Source organism: Rhodnius prolixus, unplaced genomic scaffold (assembly GCF_049639745.1).
Source record: "Rhodnius prolixus isolate KJV_2025 unplaced genomic scaffold, Rpr scaffold_1, whole genome shotgun sequence".
Lineage (NCBI taxonomy): Eukaryota > Metazoa > Arthropoda > Insecta > Hemiptera > Reduviidae > Rhodnius > Rhodnius prolixus.
This window is the reverse complement of record NW_027411581.1, coordinates 20,205,724-20,222,145: the sequence shown is the minus strand read 5'-3', so window position 1 is coordinate 20,222,145 and position 16,422 is coordinate 20,205,724. Positions and strand designations below refer to the sequence as shown.

Here is a 16,422-nt window from a genome sequence, read left to right as displayed (position 1 = left end):
TACAACCAAGCTCCTAATTAATCTAAACTAATTGTTAAGACAGACAAAAGAGACGAGTCTCAAATGAATGCCGGAAAAAAACTGGAGTCTTTGGCAAGCCTATGTTAACAGAGAAATTAGTTTCACAGCACAGAACCAAGACAGAACTAAGCAGTATATGGGTAAAACTGAGGAGGATGTGAGGATATTTTCAGGTCTGATTTTATTCTTAAAAAAATGTCAAAGGATAATTTCATTATTAATAAATTACAAAATCACACATATTTTTAAATAGAATTGGAAAACTTAAAACCATTTAATAAATTATTAAAAATTATTTGTTTCTTTATAAATATTTTTAAGTTAATAAAGAATTTATATTTTCTTTCTAACTCATTCATTTGCTTTTAAAATTAATTTAAGAACAAACCAATTTATTGAAATTACTGTAGAAATAAAGTTATACATAACATAACAATCGCAGAAAAATGTACCATTATTCTCACAAAAATTGTATTGGCTGATTTTCTGGATAGTTGTGAAAAAAGAAACGTTTTTTAAGAATGCAATTAAAAAGCTTAAAGTGTGTGTACACTACCGGTTTCTAGTGAAGGTAAATTCTCAAGAAATTCTAGAGCTTGGATTATCTTGAAACATAGGAAAGGTAACTTTTAATTATCCTAACAAATAAACAAACAAAGGGGAAAATGGGAGGTTTGAGTTTTAAACAGGAAAAAAGCAGATACTAAAAGAAACTTTTGCTTGTAAAGCTTCTTTAGTGTCACAGGAGAAATCGGTAGTCTTAGTCGTCATCAATGTTGTTATCGCCTGAGTGGCTTGATCCATAAGGATGACTTGGAAGGACTTAAAAATAATTATAAGTTTTGTGATTTACGATTGGGAAATTAGTAGAAACCTTGAGGAGATTTTTAGACTGTTGTGACATCAAAAGAACATACTATTGTCCGAAATTTTATATTCCAACATTTTATCCACGACTGATGTTACAAGACAAATATTTCCAAATGAATCAAAAGTCTAAATATATAATTAAAATACTTACGGAGGAAGTGAATGCAAGTTATCAAGGACAAGTTCTGGCGTTTTGCATCTAGCAGCTGCAACTTCAGTGTCAACAGGATTGGTTCTGTTAACGTTGGGAGAATATGCTCTTGGAGGTGAAGAAGAAGGTGGTGGAGATGATGCAAAATCCATCGTCTCATGTTCTAATATAGTGCCCAATTCCGAAACACTATCCTTCATTTTTGACTAAAAACGAAATAATAATTTTATTAACAACTCTTAAGTAACAAAAAGTATTATAGCTAATGTCTAATTGCTTAGAAATAAACATAACACATAAATGGATTTTAACAAAATTGGCCAAACTAAGAAGTTACTGATAGATAGAAATACGAGGTAAAATCTGAAAGCAATGGCTCCTATAACATTCCAATTTTGAATTCGACAGATAGCTGCGCCATCATAGGTATCTGACAAAAGAAGTGCCTAGCTATTTAACGTTAGCTAGGGTTTACGCAAAGTTTGTGCAAGATATGTCTGCGAAATCTGTGGTCTGATAGTCCTGATAAATATTTATAATCTGAAATTTACTTGAACAGCATCGGCATCTTTACAAGTAGGATGATCGATCAAATTTACATCCCCTTTACATAACATAGATGCTGTCAATTTAGCTATGAGGAAATACTGGCCTCTGCTGGTTCAGATTTTTACAGGCTCGACAAAGTGACTCTTGTACATCTCAAACGATCGAAATGTATATTAGGGATTAGTTAAAAAGTTGCTGTTTGCAACTAAAAAGTAGTTTTCATGAAAAAAAAGGTTGGTTACTTTCGGGAACCCCTCCCAATAACAAACATAATAAATAACTTAACTTACAGGAGCAAGTCGAAGGATCATTCTCTTAATGGTTCTGTAACGGTCATAGAGATCTCGAACCATATCACGTTCTTCTTTACTTGTTGGCCTTCCAAATGAAGCTTCCAACTGAAGTAGAGCTTTTTGCATAGCAACTTTTTCCTCAACTAATTCATTATGACTCATATTGTCGAGTGATTCACTTCTCCCGCTTGCTATCCTCTTCTCGCTCAAGCGCTGAAACATTAAGTTGTAACATAAGTTATCTTTGTGGAAAAGCTACCTTTACGCAAGCTTACTTCTCTGAAAGTGATGAAAAGATTACTTAAAAAAAAAAAAAAAAATGTCCTAAGAGAGTACAAAATTTTGCGGTCTTGCACAGGGAGAGTTTGCTATCGTTAAATCCTCTTATTAATCTTTTATTTCAACATTCTCACTTGCTTGTAGATGCTAGTGAACCAAGATGTATGGGTAATGGAGCGGTCCGTCGTGACTAGAAAAGTTTAAATCTTTCTTGGTCGGAACTTATCAGCGGCTTGCTTAGAACTGTGATTTAATCAGTTAAGTCCGAGATACAAAACAAATTTGAGACCTGGTTGCGTACCGCCTTCGGTTAAAGAAAGCCGAGGGGCTGTAGGAGTCATAGTGGGTCTGTTGATCCATATGGAGTAAGAAATATGAGCCTCTTGGTTCTGATTTTGACAGAGGTTGCAATTTTGAGACTAAAGCAATTCTATTCTAACCTTACATTTAGAAAAATATCTTTGTTCAACATTAATCAATAAATAATATCAAAACAGAACTTACAATTAGAACAAAATTAGGAATTTCAAAATGTTTAGATAATTTTCAAAAAGTTCAACTCACTTTCTCTATTTCTTGAATTACTTCTTCTTTAAGAGATTTTTTTTCAGGGGCGGATGCTGATGCCTTCATACATTCTTCTTTTGTATCTAGATGGAACAAATTTTAATGAATTTTTATTGAATAACTGTTCCTTAATTGCTAACAAAGCAGGTCTACTAACACACTTTTCTATCGCGGGAAAAATTTCTTTTTTATATAATAATTTAAAATTGCTAAGAATATAAAAACATGAATAATTTAATTTTGAATGCTGAATACTTAGGGGATATTATTTTCTAGAATCAAAGTAGTAACCACTGAAAAAAGCCTGTTTGGAAGATAATATTATATGTTAATGACTTCAGATCGAAACCAGGTATTCCGAAGGTATTCATTTTGATCCATTAATGTTTTGTAATTGACTTTATTAATCGTTAATATTTTATAAATAAATGGGATGTTATTACATATTATTATTTTAATAGAAAATAAATTTTACGAAAATTCCAAGAAAAATCATAATGGAATAAATACTTTCCAGGCACATATATTAATATTTTAAGTGTATGCACTTACTTTTTAATTGCTTCCTCAATTTATTCAGCGTTGCACACATCTTCTTAGTATCAGGATTAGCCATTTTATCAGCGTGGGAAGGTTTGTAGCCAAATTCTCTTTCGAAACCTTCGTCATACTTTTTAAGTTTCCGTTTGAAACTTAAAATAATTAAAATTTATTAATATTTTGCATGAACACAACAAAATGTTTGCATTGCTAAAATGTATCACAGGAATGTGAGGTTTAATTTTTCAGTCTAGTGAAGATGACCGTTTGAATCAGGGCTTCTTGAGTATCGGGCAGGAGTGGCTTGTAAAGGCGTTATTAGCGATAGAGCGATTGACAGAAATCGTTTAAATAAGAATTTGTAGAGGTCAATTATATAAACACTAAATGTAATTCTGGGTAATTTGACTAATTCCTTAACCTAATAAGGCGGAGATTATTATGACAAAGTGTAACCGAACTCTAACTAAAGTTCCAAAAAGATATATTTGTTCGGCTAGCTCTATGTCTGGATGTTAATTATAGTCAGCCTAACTAAGTCAGGTAATTAAAAATAGTAAATCTATTTTTTTAATATAAATTCTCTCAGCAGTTTAACATATAAATTTAAGTATTTGCAATTTTTTGTTCAAATAAGTATGTCACAAATTCTTATTGTAAAATGTCTCATAATTGTTCAGTTATAGCAATACTATTACAAGAAATTATTATTTAAAAACAATAAAATATGTTTTTACTTACTTATTTATTTGAGTTGCCAGATCTAAAACAGATGGTTCATCTTCAAATGAAGCTCGACCACCAGTATAAGTCCTTCTGCTGATTACTAATGAATTGCGAGGAGAAATTAGTCTTTCCTCACACTAATAAATTTGAAAGAAAATATAGAATTATTATTAATATCATCAAAATATGAGTAAAGAATCTGTGGAATTAAAACTTACCGGCGGTACCCAAGGAATACTAGGAACTGGTTCGGAGCCAGAAATTGGCCCTTGTAATACGTTTAGATCAAGCGTTGGACTTCCTACACCAGAAATAGGCGAAGGAGATCTGTCCTCTTCCAAATCTTCATCTTCTTCCTAAATTTAGAGCATTCTATTAGAGAAATGAAGTATCCAATGTAATAAATATAAGTATAATGGCAACAGTAACAAGAATTATCACATTTTCACCAATAATTATTATATTAAGTAATAGCAATAATTTATTTTCTCTTTCACTGCGTTATTCAAAATAAAAAAAAATATTTACATTAAAAGTTTAAAAATAAAAATTAATTTAATTTAATGATTTAAAAGGTAACTTTTTGGGGGGCATCGATTTCTGGGCAAATGTAATTGCGCTCAGCCAAATTGGATAATTAAAAAACTTTTTCAAGATTAGTAAAATTATTTAAAAAAATTAGTAATTTTTTTTTATACATTCCTAATATTATTTGTATTCACCTTGATAAAAGGAAAAAATCTTAAATGTAACAATTTCTGGACGCCTTGAAAGAAGAAAGGTAAAGTACAGTATAAAATAAAACATTTTTCAAAGTTTTAATCGTCAAAGAGAAAAAAAAACTGGTGTGAATAATTTTTTCTTAATGCCATTTATGTCAGTAATGAAAGTTGCTTAAGAAAGAAATTTACTTGAAGTAAGAGAAAATATAAGTAATTTATTTATAATAAACTGAATAGAAAATAATATCTTCTTTAGACATTTTCGACAGTTTTAGAAGTAATAAAACTTTCAAAAAGTCTCAATTAATAATATATTTAATACCTTAATTTGTTCCTGAGGAGGTCCAGAGGGTAATTCAAATTGGGCATTGGGCGAGCTTTCTGCCTGACATTTTGTAGGAGTCAAAGCTAAAATGTCACCCTTCTGAACTGTGGGAACTTTACGCTTTTCAAATGATTTGTTTTCCTAAAATAAAAATATTTTTTGTTAGTAATATATTGTAAATTAAGTTTTGAAAGGAATTACAGCACAAGGTTTAAGTTTGAAAAATAAATGAATTCATCTTTTCAATCTTAACCCGTTTGATAGACATTACACTTACTAAAAAACATTATTAAAAACAAAAACAAAACAAAGAGAGAGAGGTATACTAATTCCAGGTTATGATTTAATGCGAAAATATCATTTCTAACTCGTTTCTTTCTTTCTTCCTTTGGAAAAAAAATTTATTTTTGGGTTTGGGATGACGTAAAATATTCAGACCATAGAGAAAATAGTTCCAAAATGCTAAAAGTTATATTAAATATGTTAAACATCAGCGGTACTTTGTAGATTCTACAAATGACTGCCTTGTTACACAAACAGTTGCACAAATTAATGGACGTAGATTTGGAAATTTTAGTTTATCTAGTCCAGAATTTTTATTTATTTATGTTTTGTTTTGTTATTTAGTAGAAAAATGGAGTGGGGATCCAGCTTTTAACAAGTGAACATCGTCTCTATAAAATTTCAATTTTTTTGGTGGTTTGATTAGTGATTTTTCTGTGAAATTTGGCAGAGAAGTAGTTAATGTTATAGTTGTTGTTACTGTATAGTTTTAATACAATCATATGAATAGGTTTTGAAATATTTATTGAAGAAATAATTGTACATTAAATAAGTGAGTAATTAGTTGAAGATAAAGTGCAGTGTGGTGGGAGTACTAGGCAGTGAGGCTGTGTACAAACAGACGTGCATGAGTTAGACTTATGCACCCAGAACTTTAAATAATACTATCGCTTTACAGACGCTCTTTACAACTATACTACCACAGTTATTCTGAATTTTTTTTTTTAATTAACAAAATTAATAAGCATTTCTCTTTTTTCTCTCCCAATTTTTTAAATTTGTTTTCATTTATTAAAATGCTGTCTAATGTGGATATGATGAATGAAATGAAAAATATGTTGATGCAGCTAAGAGCTGAGTTAAACGAAGATATGGAGGAGAAAAGAAAGTTAACAGTGTCGGATTTAAAAGAGAATATAACTTTCATTGAAAATAAAGTAGAATCCTTAAATACGCGAATTGGGCATACTGAACGAGAGATTCGCAAAAGAAACATTATTATATTTGGAGTTGATGAAGAGTTTAATGATTATTGGGAGTTGGAAAATTTTGTTTGTTATTTTGTTGATGATAAATTAAACCAAAAATTGATTCCAGAAGATATAGATTTTGTTAGAAGATTGGGTAATAGAGGCAATAAATCACGTCCTATACTTCTGGGCCTGCGAACATATCGTACTAAGCTACTTATTCTCCAAAATGCAAGGAAATTGAAAGGTACAAAGTTATACATTGACCATGATTTTCCCCAAGATGTTCAGCAAAAAAGGAAACTTCTTAAAACAGAAATGATGGAGGCTCGTAGAAGTGGCAAATACGCTGTTCTTAAATATGACCGCCTTATAATGCAAGATAATAACTACAGAATGAAGGATAATCATACAGAAAATAAAAAACGGCTCTTATCTATGTCTCCAGCAAAATGTGACTCCGACCTCGGCCTTAAGAAAAACAAATCTGAAATGGATAAGAATAAGGCAAAACAAAATTTAGAACGTTTTTCATTCAGAAGTCGGTCAACTTCAGAAAGTAATATTTGTGGTGGAAAAGACAGTCAATCAGGTAGTAGAAAGAAGGGAGATGCAACTTCTTAGCAGTTACAATTTTCTGAGAATTCCCTGAATACATTGGCTTACAACGTGGCAGGTCTCAAGGGTAAAGCGGATGCAACTGGATTTTTTGATTATATTAGAAATTTTGATATATTCTTTTTATTCGAAACATTTGTTACTGAAGAAGAAATTGGTCTATTCGAACATAAATTTAATGGATTTCAAACAATTTGGATACCAGCTAAAAGGCATTCAGTGAAAGGAAGAGCTTCTGGAGGACATGTTTATGGTTTTAAAATAAATTTATCGAGGTATGTTAAGTTTATAAAAATTTCTGGTTTTAGTTTAGTAGAGATAAATATTAATAAAACTGTTCACATTGTTCCGATATACCTAAATTGTAATAACTGGTTAAATGATTTTAATCTATTGTATAATTTGGTCTTAGAAAATAATAATATGAAATTTCTTCTAATTGGTGATTTCAATGGTAGAGTTGGGAATAATCAGAAAATATCAAAAAATTGTTTTGTTAACTGTGATGTGATTGAAAATTATAAAAGAAATTCTAAAGATTGTATAGTAAATAACAATGGCTTGAAACTATTGGAGTTGTGTAGCGATTTTAAATTATTCATTTTGAACGGGAGAACCAAAAACGACCTTAGCGGCGAGTGGACGTTTGTAAATGCAAATGGCAGTTCAGTGATCGACTATTCCTTGGTGGATGCAGAATTGTTACCTTTAATAACAGACTTTAGGGTAGACTCTTTAATATATTCGGATCATATGCCTATTGTGACCTCCATACTTTTTCATAATTATGCTGACAATAACCATATCCTCCCTCTTTGCCCCAAACTAGATTGGAAAAAACAAAATAAGGTAAACTATCAAGAAAGATTGCAATTTTTTCTTAACTCTATCAATTATCTAACTGAGAGCACTGAACAGAAAATAATTTTTTTTTGTAAAATTATAAAACGGTCATCGCAATATAACCCGAATCCGAAAAAGTCAAAATTTAAGGAAGGTTGGTTTGATAAAGATTGCCATCACTCTCGAACCAATTCTTTTAAATTTCTAAAAAAATATCAAAAAACAAATCTAGAGGAAGATAAGTTAGGGTATTTGCATCATAATAAATTGTATAAAAATGTTTGTGTGTCCAAGAAGGCTGAATATTACGCGGAAATAGTAAATAAAATTAATAATATTTCGAATACGAAAGTTTTTTGGGCTTCAGTTCGGAGATTCAGAAAGAAGGACAACCGCTTTACGGGAAATATTACTGCAAAACAGTGGGTAGAGTACTTTTCAAATTTATACACTCATGAGATTGGCGCTTTTAGTGTTCAGTATGCCGAACCTTATGTGTTTAATGATGAACTAGACAAATCGTTTACTCTAGTGGAACTTGAAAATGTTCTTATGAAAGCTAAGGATGGTAAAGCACCTGGTCTAGACCGCATTCCCTTCGAATTTTTTAAAAATGCTACACCAGAATTTCAATATCATCTTTTGGAAATTTATAATGAAATATTCATTTGTGGTGATACTCCCTCGGCATTTAAGAATTCCATAATCTTCCCTCTTTATAAAAAAGGTAATATAAACAATGTTTCCAATTATAGAGGTATCTCCTTCAACAATGCAATTAGTAAATTATACACTGGGCTTATGTTACAAAGGATAACTGATTGGGCAGAGAGGGGGATCTTGAGGGACTTTCAGGCAGGATTCAGGAAGAATTGTTCGACAATTGACAATATATTTAATTTAGCTAATATTGTAAATTTAAAATTAAGTAAGAAGCGACAAAAAGTATATGCGTTCTTTGTCGATTTGTCTTCTGCATTTGACAATGTGGATAGAGCGGCTCTATTTTATAAACTACATAACTTAGGTTTGTCAACAAGGATGGTGAATGCTATTAAGGGCTTGTTGAGTGATACTTACTCTCAAATATGGTATGAAAACGGTTTAACCGATGCATTTGAAACGACTACAGGCGTCAAGCAGGGCTGTGTTTTAAGCCCTACTTTGTTTTCACTATTCTTGAACGACATTGAGGACTACCTAGATGGTGGGGGTGTACTGATTGAGGGTGAGAGGATAAATATCATGGCTTATGCTGATGATATTGTATTACTGGCCTCGGAAACGCAATCCCTGCAAAGGCTGATTAATTGTCTCAATAAATATCTCAGCACTTGGAATTTAAATATCAATCTAAGTAAGTCTAAAATAGTTATTTTTGGTAATGGTTGTAAAAGATCGCGAAAAGAAAAGTGGTACTTTGATAATAAAGAAATTGAAGTTGTAAATAACTATAAATATCTCGGGCTTACTCTTACCCCAAAATTATCGTTTAAAAAACACCTAATTGGAAAAGTTAATAAAGCAAAGTTAGGGTTAAATTCTGTCTGGCACGAATTGATTGAAAATAAATGTGTATCATTTGATTCTAAAAGTCGGATATTCAATAGTGTTAGTCGATCTGTCCTGTGCTATGGGGCACAGATTTGGGGGGGAACGGAATATGTCGAAGTCGAAAAACTATTGAGGTTCTTCTTGAAAAAACTCTTCAGGTTGCCCAATTACACACCAACAGCCTTCTTGCACTTAGAGACCGGAATACAACCCCTATTTTTGTTTACATTAAAACTGCACCACAACTATATTATTAAGATCATGAACCTTCCTGAGGATTGTCTCACTAGGAAACTGGCGGTGCAAGTGATTAAGCAGGACTTATCTTGGTTTAACCATATTAAAAAAGTAATGAAAAGTATAAATATGGAAACTGTCCTGTCACTTAGTAATGTTTCTGAGTGGGATGGTGTATTCCGGAATATTCGAATACGTTTAGAGGCACGGTTCCAAAACAAATTCGTTGAGGGTGTAGCTGACAATGAATATTATAGGCATTATAGAGTGCTTCAATTCAATTTGGAGGATGGTCATTACCTGACTAGTAATATGTCCTTGGACCATATAAGATGGATCATTGGAGTAAGAAGTGGTACAATAAAATTAAACAACTGTCCATTTAAAGATGAATTCGATGTGTGTCCAATGTGTAATATGGAGGTTGTGGAAGATTTGCATCACTTTTTGATTGAATGTCCAGCGTATGGTGATCTAAGATATAAATGTTATAAAAGAACCAATTTGTCCACCATAGAGATGGTCGGTTTACTGAATGGAAAAGACTGGATGGCACTAGTCAATTATTGTAAATCTGCATATTTACGAAGAAATGTGAATATTGTATAGATGTTACATTTATTGAATAGTAACCAAGAAGAAGAAATTTTGATTTTGTTTGTTTTTGTGTTGTTGTTCATTAAAGTGTGTATTTTAGTTTATTATCACCATAAGTTGGTTTATTTTATTTTTTGTTCGTACAATTTACTTATTTCATCTTTTAGTTTGTATTTTTATTTATTTTGAATATAAGTATATGTTTGTTTTTTTTCCCACTCTGTAACGGTTGTACAACCAACATAGTGCCTTTATGTACATTCATTACAAGAAGTAATTTTTTGTCAAATTTATGTTATTATAAATAAAGATTATTATTATTAGTAGAAAAATGCTTTTAGCTTCAACCGGGACGGACCGAAGTGATATCATCAGCTGTCCAACTATGAGACGCAGGCTTAGGTAAGTAGTGAATCAATTTTCATTAATTTTGTTTATAATTTATTAGGTATAACAGACAGACCCTTATGCTCTCCATTTTCATTATACAAAATAATTGTTCATTAAAGAGTAGCCTAACATAAAGAGTAAGTCCACATAGTATGAACTATCATACTACCGGACTGCCTAACCACCCCCCTCCCCCAAACATGCCCTTAATCGACTTATTCCAGAAAAATGTTTCCTATAAAAGTTATAGAGCTACTTGTGAGCTATAATTATACCAAGTTTAAAGAAAATCCAAGTAGCGGTTTTTTAAAAAAAGTTAAAAAAGTGAAAAATCTATTCAGTAAAGTGGTACTTCCGGTGAACCTATTTTGACCAAAAATTTATTGTCGCTTCCCATGGTGACACTTAAATGAAATATCAAATTTGAACTTTCTGCTATTTTCCGTTCCCGAGATATGGTGGAAAAACTCAGTACAAAGCAGTAAAGTCAGTCCAAACCTATGTCATCAAGGCACGATGGGTTAGACAGGACAAAATTCTAGGAATTACTGGATCTCTAACCCATCCAGCCTTAGCCGTGATTTTTATATCGCAATTCTCTCTCTTCTCTTTAACAAGCCGAATGCCATCGGTTTTTGTCGGCAATTTTCGGCTCAGTTGGCAATAAAATTTCCAATTAATTATTTAACATCGAATTAGCACACTCACACGACTTTCTCTTACCACTACCTGTTTTAGTTGGGTTTTCTTGTTTTAGTTGAATTTTTACCGGAAGTAGTCTCTTTAAATTACACAATATATTCTAACGGAACTATTTTAGAATAAATCTATTGAGCACACTCACACGACTTTCTCTTACCACTACCTGTTTAGTTGGATTTTCTGGTTAGCCAGAATTTTTACCGGAAGTAGTCTCTTTAAATTACACAATATATTCTAACGGAACTATTTTAGAATAAATCTATTGAGCACACTCACACGACTTTCTCTTACCACTAATTTAGTTGGATTTTCTGGTTAACCAGAATTTATACCGGAAGTAGTCTCTTTAAATTACGCTATACATTCTAATGGAACTATTTTAGAATAAATCTATTGAGCACACTCACACGACTTTCTCTCACCACTACCTATTTAGTTGGATTTTCTGGTTAACCAGAATTTATACCGGAAGTAGTCTCTTTAAATTACACTATACATTCTAATGCAACTATTTTAAAATAAATTAATTTAGCACACTCACACGACTTTCTCTTACCACTACTGATGTAGATGGGTTTTCTTGCAAATAAATATTTATTTTTTTTAAATTAAATAATTTAAAAAATTACTTTAGCTTGCACTGAATGATGATGTTTTGTTCTTCTTCTGCGGCCACCATTAGTTCGTGGATGTTGTGGGGCAAATCTTTCACTATTACGTCTTCTTTCATGTTCATTTTCATCATACAAATCACTAGCATATCCAACCGAATCTTGTGTATGCTGACGTTGCGGCGAGCAGGAGTTCCTTTCGTGTAACGGCAAAGCCATTTTTTTCAGCTAAAATTAATGAATAAAATAAAATAAGAACATGTTAAGGATAAACCAATGTAATAATGATCATGCTATTACTTATATTTTCATTTTATATAGCTAATCCTTCAACACACATATATATATGTACAGGAAGAGATAAGCTTCTTATTTTTATCGTAAGTCAAATAGAAATTAATACACCACAGACTCACGGCGAAAGTTAAAAACTGTATATCAAATATTTTTGGAAAAATGTTTTGTGCTAATATAAAATATTTAAATAGTTAACAAGGAACATCAATAAAGAATTTTATTTTATATTTGAATGATATTGTAAAAAATCTTGAGATATTGGCGGCATTATCTAAATACTAAATACATCCTTTGCAAGCTAAATATTATTATAATAAGGGTAAATTTATTTTATAAAAATGTATAAAAGATATGGAGGTTGATGATTTACATTCTTTTACTACTAGCAAGGAGAAGGTATGGCGATCTTGCAGACTTTAGATTTGGAGCTTTCGCAGCAAATAATCTGTTTCAAAGTCCGAAACAATGGTTTTAAAAATTGGTGAATGTGTTTCAGCATAACTAAAAAAAAAAGAAAAAATCGCTGGGAGTTAAATTTGTTACGTCGAATCGGTGTTATAATGGAGTAAGCTGTAGACAAAATTAGCCTATCAAATTGCCACTTCACTTGGACAGACTTTTACGGTTTATCAGTAATAATTGTTTCAATAAAATTTTATTACTTAAATAGTGATGAAAGTTATGTAACAGTTTGCACCTAATTTATCGTTACTACTTTCTGGAATAGAGATCTATTGACCGGTTCTCAGTGAAAGGACATTGTTATCAAGTTTTAATGAAGTGGATTTTTATCATAACCATTTGGGATCAATTTGTGAAATCCTAACTGAACAAAAGTTTATAGATTTTATTTAATTGTTTTTTTTTTGTTTTTTTTGGGGGGGACATTGACTGCCTTTGTCAATGCCAATCAATCAATCAATCAATCAATCAATCAATTTTCTTTTCTCTTTCCCACTTGAGCTGGGATGACACGTGTAGCCCTAAGTAATCTAGCCCCATCGTGGCACCGATTTGATGCATCAAATTTGAACTCACAGCGATTTTTCATTTTTCAGTTAAGCTGACTCACATCCAATCACATCCAACCTTGCTCACATCCAATCAAATTGACTTACTCAACAAGATAGGAGTGGAGCTTAGGTTTTAAGTGTTTATTAACACTATTCTTCCTTTTGGAGTAGTGTTTTGACTTCAACATACTGTCAGAATCAATCTTTTCATATAACCGAATATAAATGTAAACTCTGAATTTATTTGTAGAAAACTAAAAAATAAACTATACCTGATTAGGTTCAATTTTATTATTGTTGTGAGTTTTTGAAAAATCTTCGTGGCTACTAACACGTCTCATAGTTTCTGCTCGGGTTGTTGCACATGCTGTATTTAAGGCTGGTCTTTCTTCTGAATTTGAACTGTAAACATTTTCAAAGTTTAGAGAGTTTCAACGAATAAAAAAACAAACTAACAAACAAAAAATCAATAAAATAATGTATTCGTAATAGCTAATAAACAGGAAAGTTGTTAATGGCCACCATTTCAAGTTATTAACATTTAATTATGCAATACTATTGGAAGAATAAGTGTCTAGCAAAAAAAACAAAGCCTCAACACAGCAAAGAAAATATTAACTTATCATTTACGAATAAATAATTAAAAGAATAACACATTGTATTAGATTTTATTGGCAGTAAAATATTATATTAGGGATTCAAATAGCGAGGAATCAGTCCAGAACAAAAAAACAACAAATCCGCCTTTTTGCCAACGTTACGACAAATTTATTGTCTTCTTCATGGCCTAGATATTACAAATATTCAATATTCTAATTGGTGTACTGTTTATTTGTAATAACCAGGCCCTGAAAAAAACAATAAATTTGTCGAGACGTTGACACAAAAAGACGGAGTTGTTGTTTTTTATTCTGGACAGATTCCTCGTTATTTGAATCCTTAATAATAATAATTTAAAATAAGATCAATTTTGCCAAATTATGGTAAATGTAAGACAAAAAAATAAATAAATAAATAAACGACTGACTGATTCTCTTTCTAGTATACTAAAGGAGGGAATAAAAAGCTTGCTGACCACCGTTATCTTTCTTTCATAACTTAAAATCAATTGGGCTTCAACGATAGATACTTACTTACAGGAGTAAGTTGTTTAATAGAAAATAATCTCCAAATCTGTACCACCAAACAGAGTGAAATTTGAGTGCAATGTTGGACAGTCACAAAACAATATAATTTTTAAACATTTCATAAATGAAACAAAATAAGTTATGTTTGGTGAATACAATTTTGTTATCTACGATATGCAGTGATTCCTCTAGCTTATTTATAGTGTTATAATGTTTATAATAAATTTATTGAATTGTTTATTAAAAATTTTAACTCAAATTTCAACAGAAAACGAAAAAATGTAAGCGATTATAAAAAAAAGAAATAATTATTACTGATAAACAGAATAAAACATTAATTGTTCAGGCAAGAGGCAGGCCAGGGAAGAAAGTATTTACTATGGTTTTTGACATTTGATAAAATCCCAAATTGTTTACATTGAACACTAAAACATCTAACTCCAAATATTAAACAATAGCTTTTTTACTGATTACATCAAATTAGAAAACAGTAACCTGGAAAGCCTCTAAATTTTTATACTATTTTTAGTTTGTATTTTATAAATCAAACTATTCCATCGATAAGAAAGCCAAATAAATAACCTCTTTGTTAATTAGTTAAATAAGCGGCGTTACATGTGCAGACATAATTGGAAAAAGAATGAGAAAGGTAGAAAATAAAACAGCACTTTAGTGGAATTCTTTAACACTCTCCACACGACCATGAATTTATGATTTAATGAAATTTTCAGCTCAAAATCTAAATGTTTAGCAAACATGGCTGCAAGAAAATCGAGAAAGACTCAAATCAATTTAAAAAGATAAAATGGTATAATTTTTCAGAGGTACTCGGTGACTTGTTCCGTGCACTGCCAACCCCCGTATTCTTCTGTTTAAAGACATTATTGACGATCAACAGACAGTGAGCTATAAAGGACTTTTAAGAAGAAGTAGAGGAACAACCAAGTGCGGGCAGACTGTTTGGTACATTGATTTTGGGGTTGTTTTCGGAATTAGCCGCTACTACAATCTCTTTAATACAATATATCTATTTAAAGGAGTAAGTAAAATTGTCCTCTAAAATGAAACGAAATGTCTAAATTATTTACTTCTTGCAAAATTTCCAATTTTGAAAATGAAATAATTTTGATAAAAATGTGAACATTTCAAGTTTTCAGTTAGATTTAAAACTGTGAAGGCAAAAGATTGATTGAAGTGGCAAATAACGAAAGATTGTTTGCACAGCCTTCTAAATATCAAACTGTAAAAAAAATTCAATAATAGATAATAAAGAAATAAAAATTACCGAACAAATTTGCGATCCAATTTAAGACAAGTGTCACGTTTTTCCTTGCGTTTCCTTTGCTTGTGATTAGAAACTGAATCAGATATGAATACGGCGCCTTGTTTATTGATGGCGTCCAAATCAAAATTTCTGTAATCAAAACAAAATAAAATAAAAAACTAATGGAATAAATTAATTTCACTAAGTATTTTTGAATTTATTCCTTTATCAACTACTTACTGAAATAAGAATTTTAAAATATATATTAATAAATTGTAACACTAATTAATTCAAAACTAAACCAGCAAGATGACAATGTTGATCAACAGAACCTTGAAATGTCTCACTGTTAGTGACTTCTGTTAAAATGAACGCAAACACACAGTAACTGAAAGCTATATTAGAAGTTTGCCAAAGCCCCTTCTTTTTAAAAACACCTGTTTTGCCAACTTTAAATAAATGGTTTTCGTTACTAAGGCATTAAAGCATTTTGCCTCGAAATTGGGCCGAATTCCAAACTATTATATACCATTTTAAAACAACAAGAACCTCATGAAACATATATTTAAAAATAGGAGGTCGGTCAGCATTATAAACCTTTTAGAGGACAAAATTAAAAGAAGAAGTTTAATTAGTGCTATTATTTATTAAATGTGATTATCTAATCTTAAAATACGTGACTAGTCTTTATAATTTGGCTTTCCAGCGGTAACATGGCAAAAAAAAAAAAAAAAATCAGGATTAATGTTACAATAAAAGATTATTTATTCTCTAAAAAATTTAGTTTACCCATAAAAGAAGCACAACATAAAATATGTGCAATGGAATTAAGAAATACTGCAATTACTCCTATCCACTTAAAGGCAGTGAATT

General features: G+C 31.0%; 1 protein-coding gene across 8 annotated transcripts in view; it reads right to left on the bottom strand.

The window, feature by feature from the left end:
• Positions 1 to 16,422, bottom strand: part of LOC141447286 (protein FAM13B) — a 148,080-nt gene that overhangs the window by 2,487 nt on the left and 129,171 nt on the right. For 7 of the 8 annotated variants that reach the window (XM_074114700.1, XM_074114728.1, XM_074114735.1 and 4 more), the window contains 10 exons: positions 15,571 to 15,699; positions 13,431 to 13,560; positions 11,867 to 12,076; positions 5,041 to 5,184; positions 4,215 to 4,352; positions 4,012 to 4,133; positions 3,283 to 3,422; positions 2,728 to 2,813; positions 1,882 to 2,097; positions 1,043 to 1,248 (listed from right to left, as the gene is read on the bottom strand). In XM_074114700.1, coding sequence (XP_073970801.1) covers positions 1,043 to 1,248; positions 1,882 to 2,097; positions 2,728 to 2,813; positions 3,283 to 3,422; positions 4,012 to 4,133; positions 4,215 to 4,352; positions 5,041 to 5,184; positions 11,867 to 12,076; positions 13,431 to 13,560; positions 15,571 to 15,699 — 1,521 coding nt within the window. The remainder of the gene's footprint in view (positions 1 to 1,042; positions 1,249 to 1,881; positions 2,098 to 2,727; positions 2,814 to 3,282; positions 3,423 to 4,011; positions 4,134 to 4,214; positions 4,353 to 5,040; positions 5,185 to 11,866; positions 12,077 to 13,430; positions 13,561 to 15,570; positions 15,700 to 16,422) is intronic. The other variant, XM_074114746.1, reaches the window with a different exon arrangement.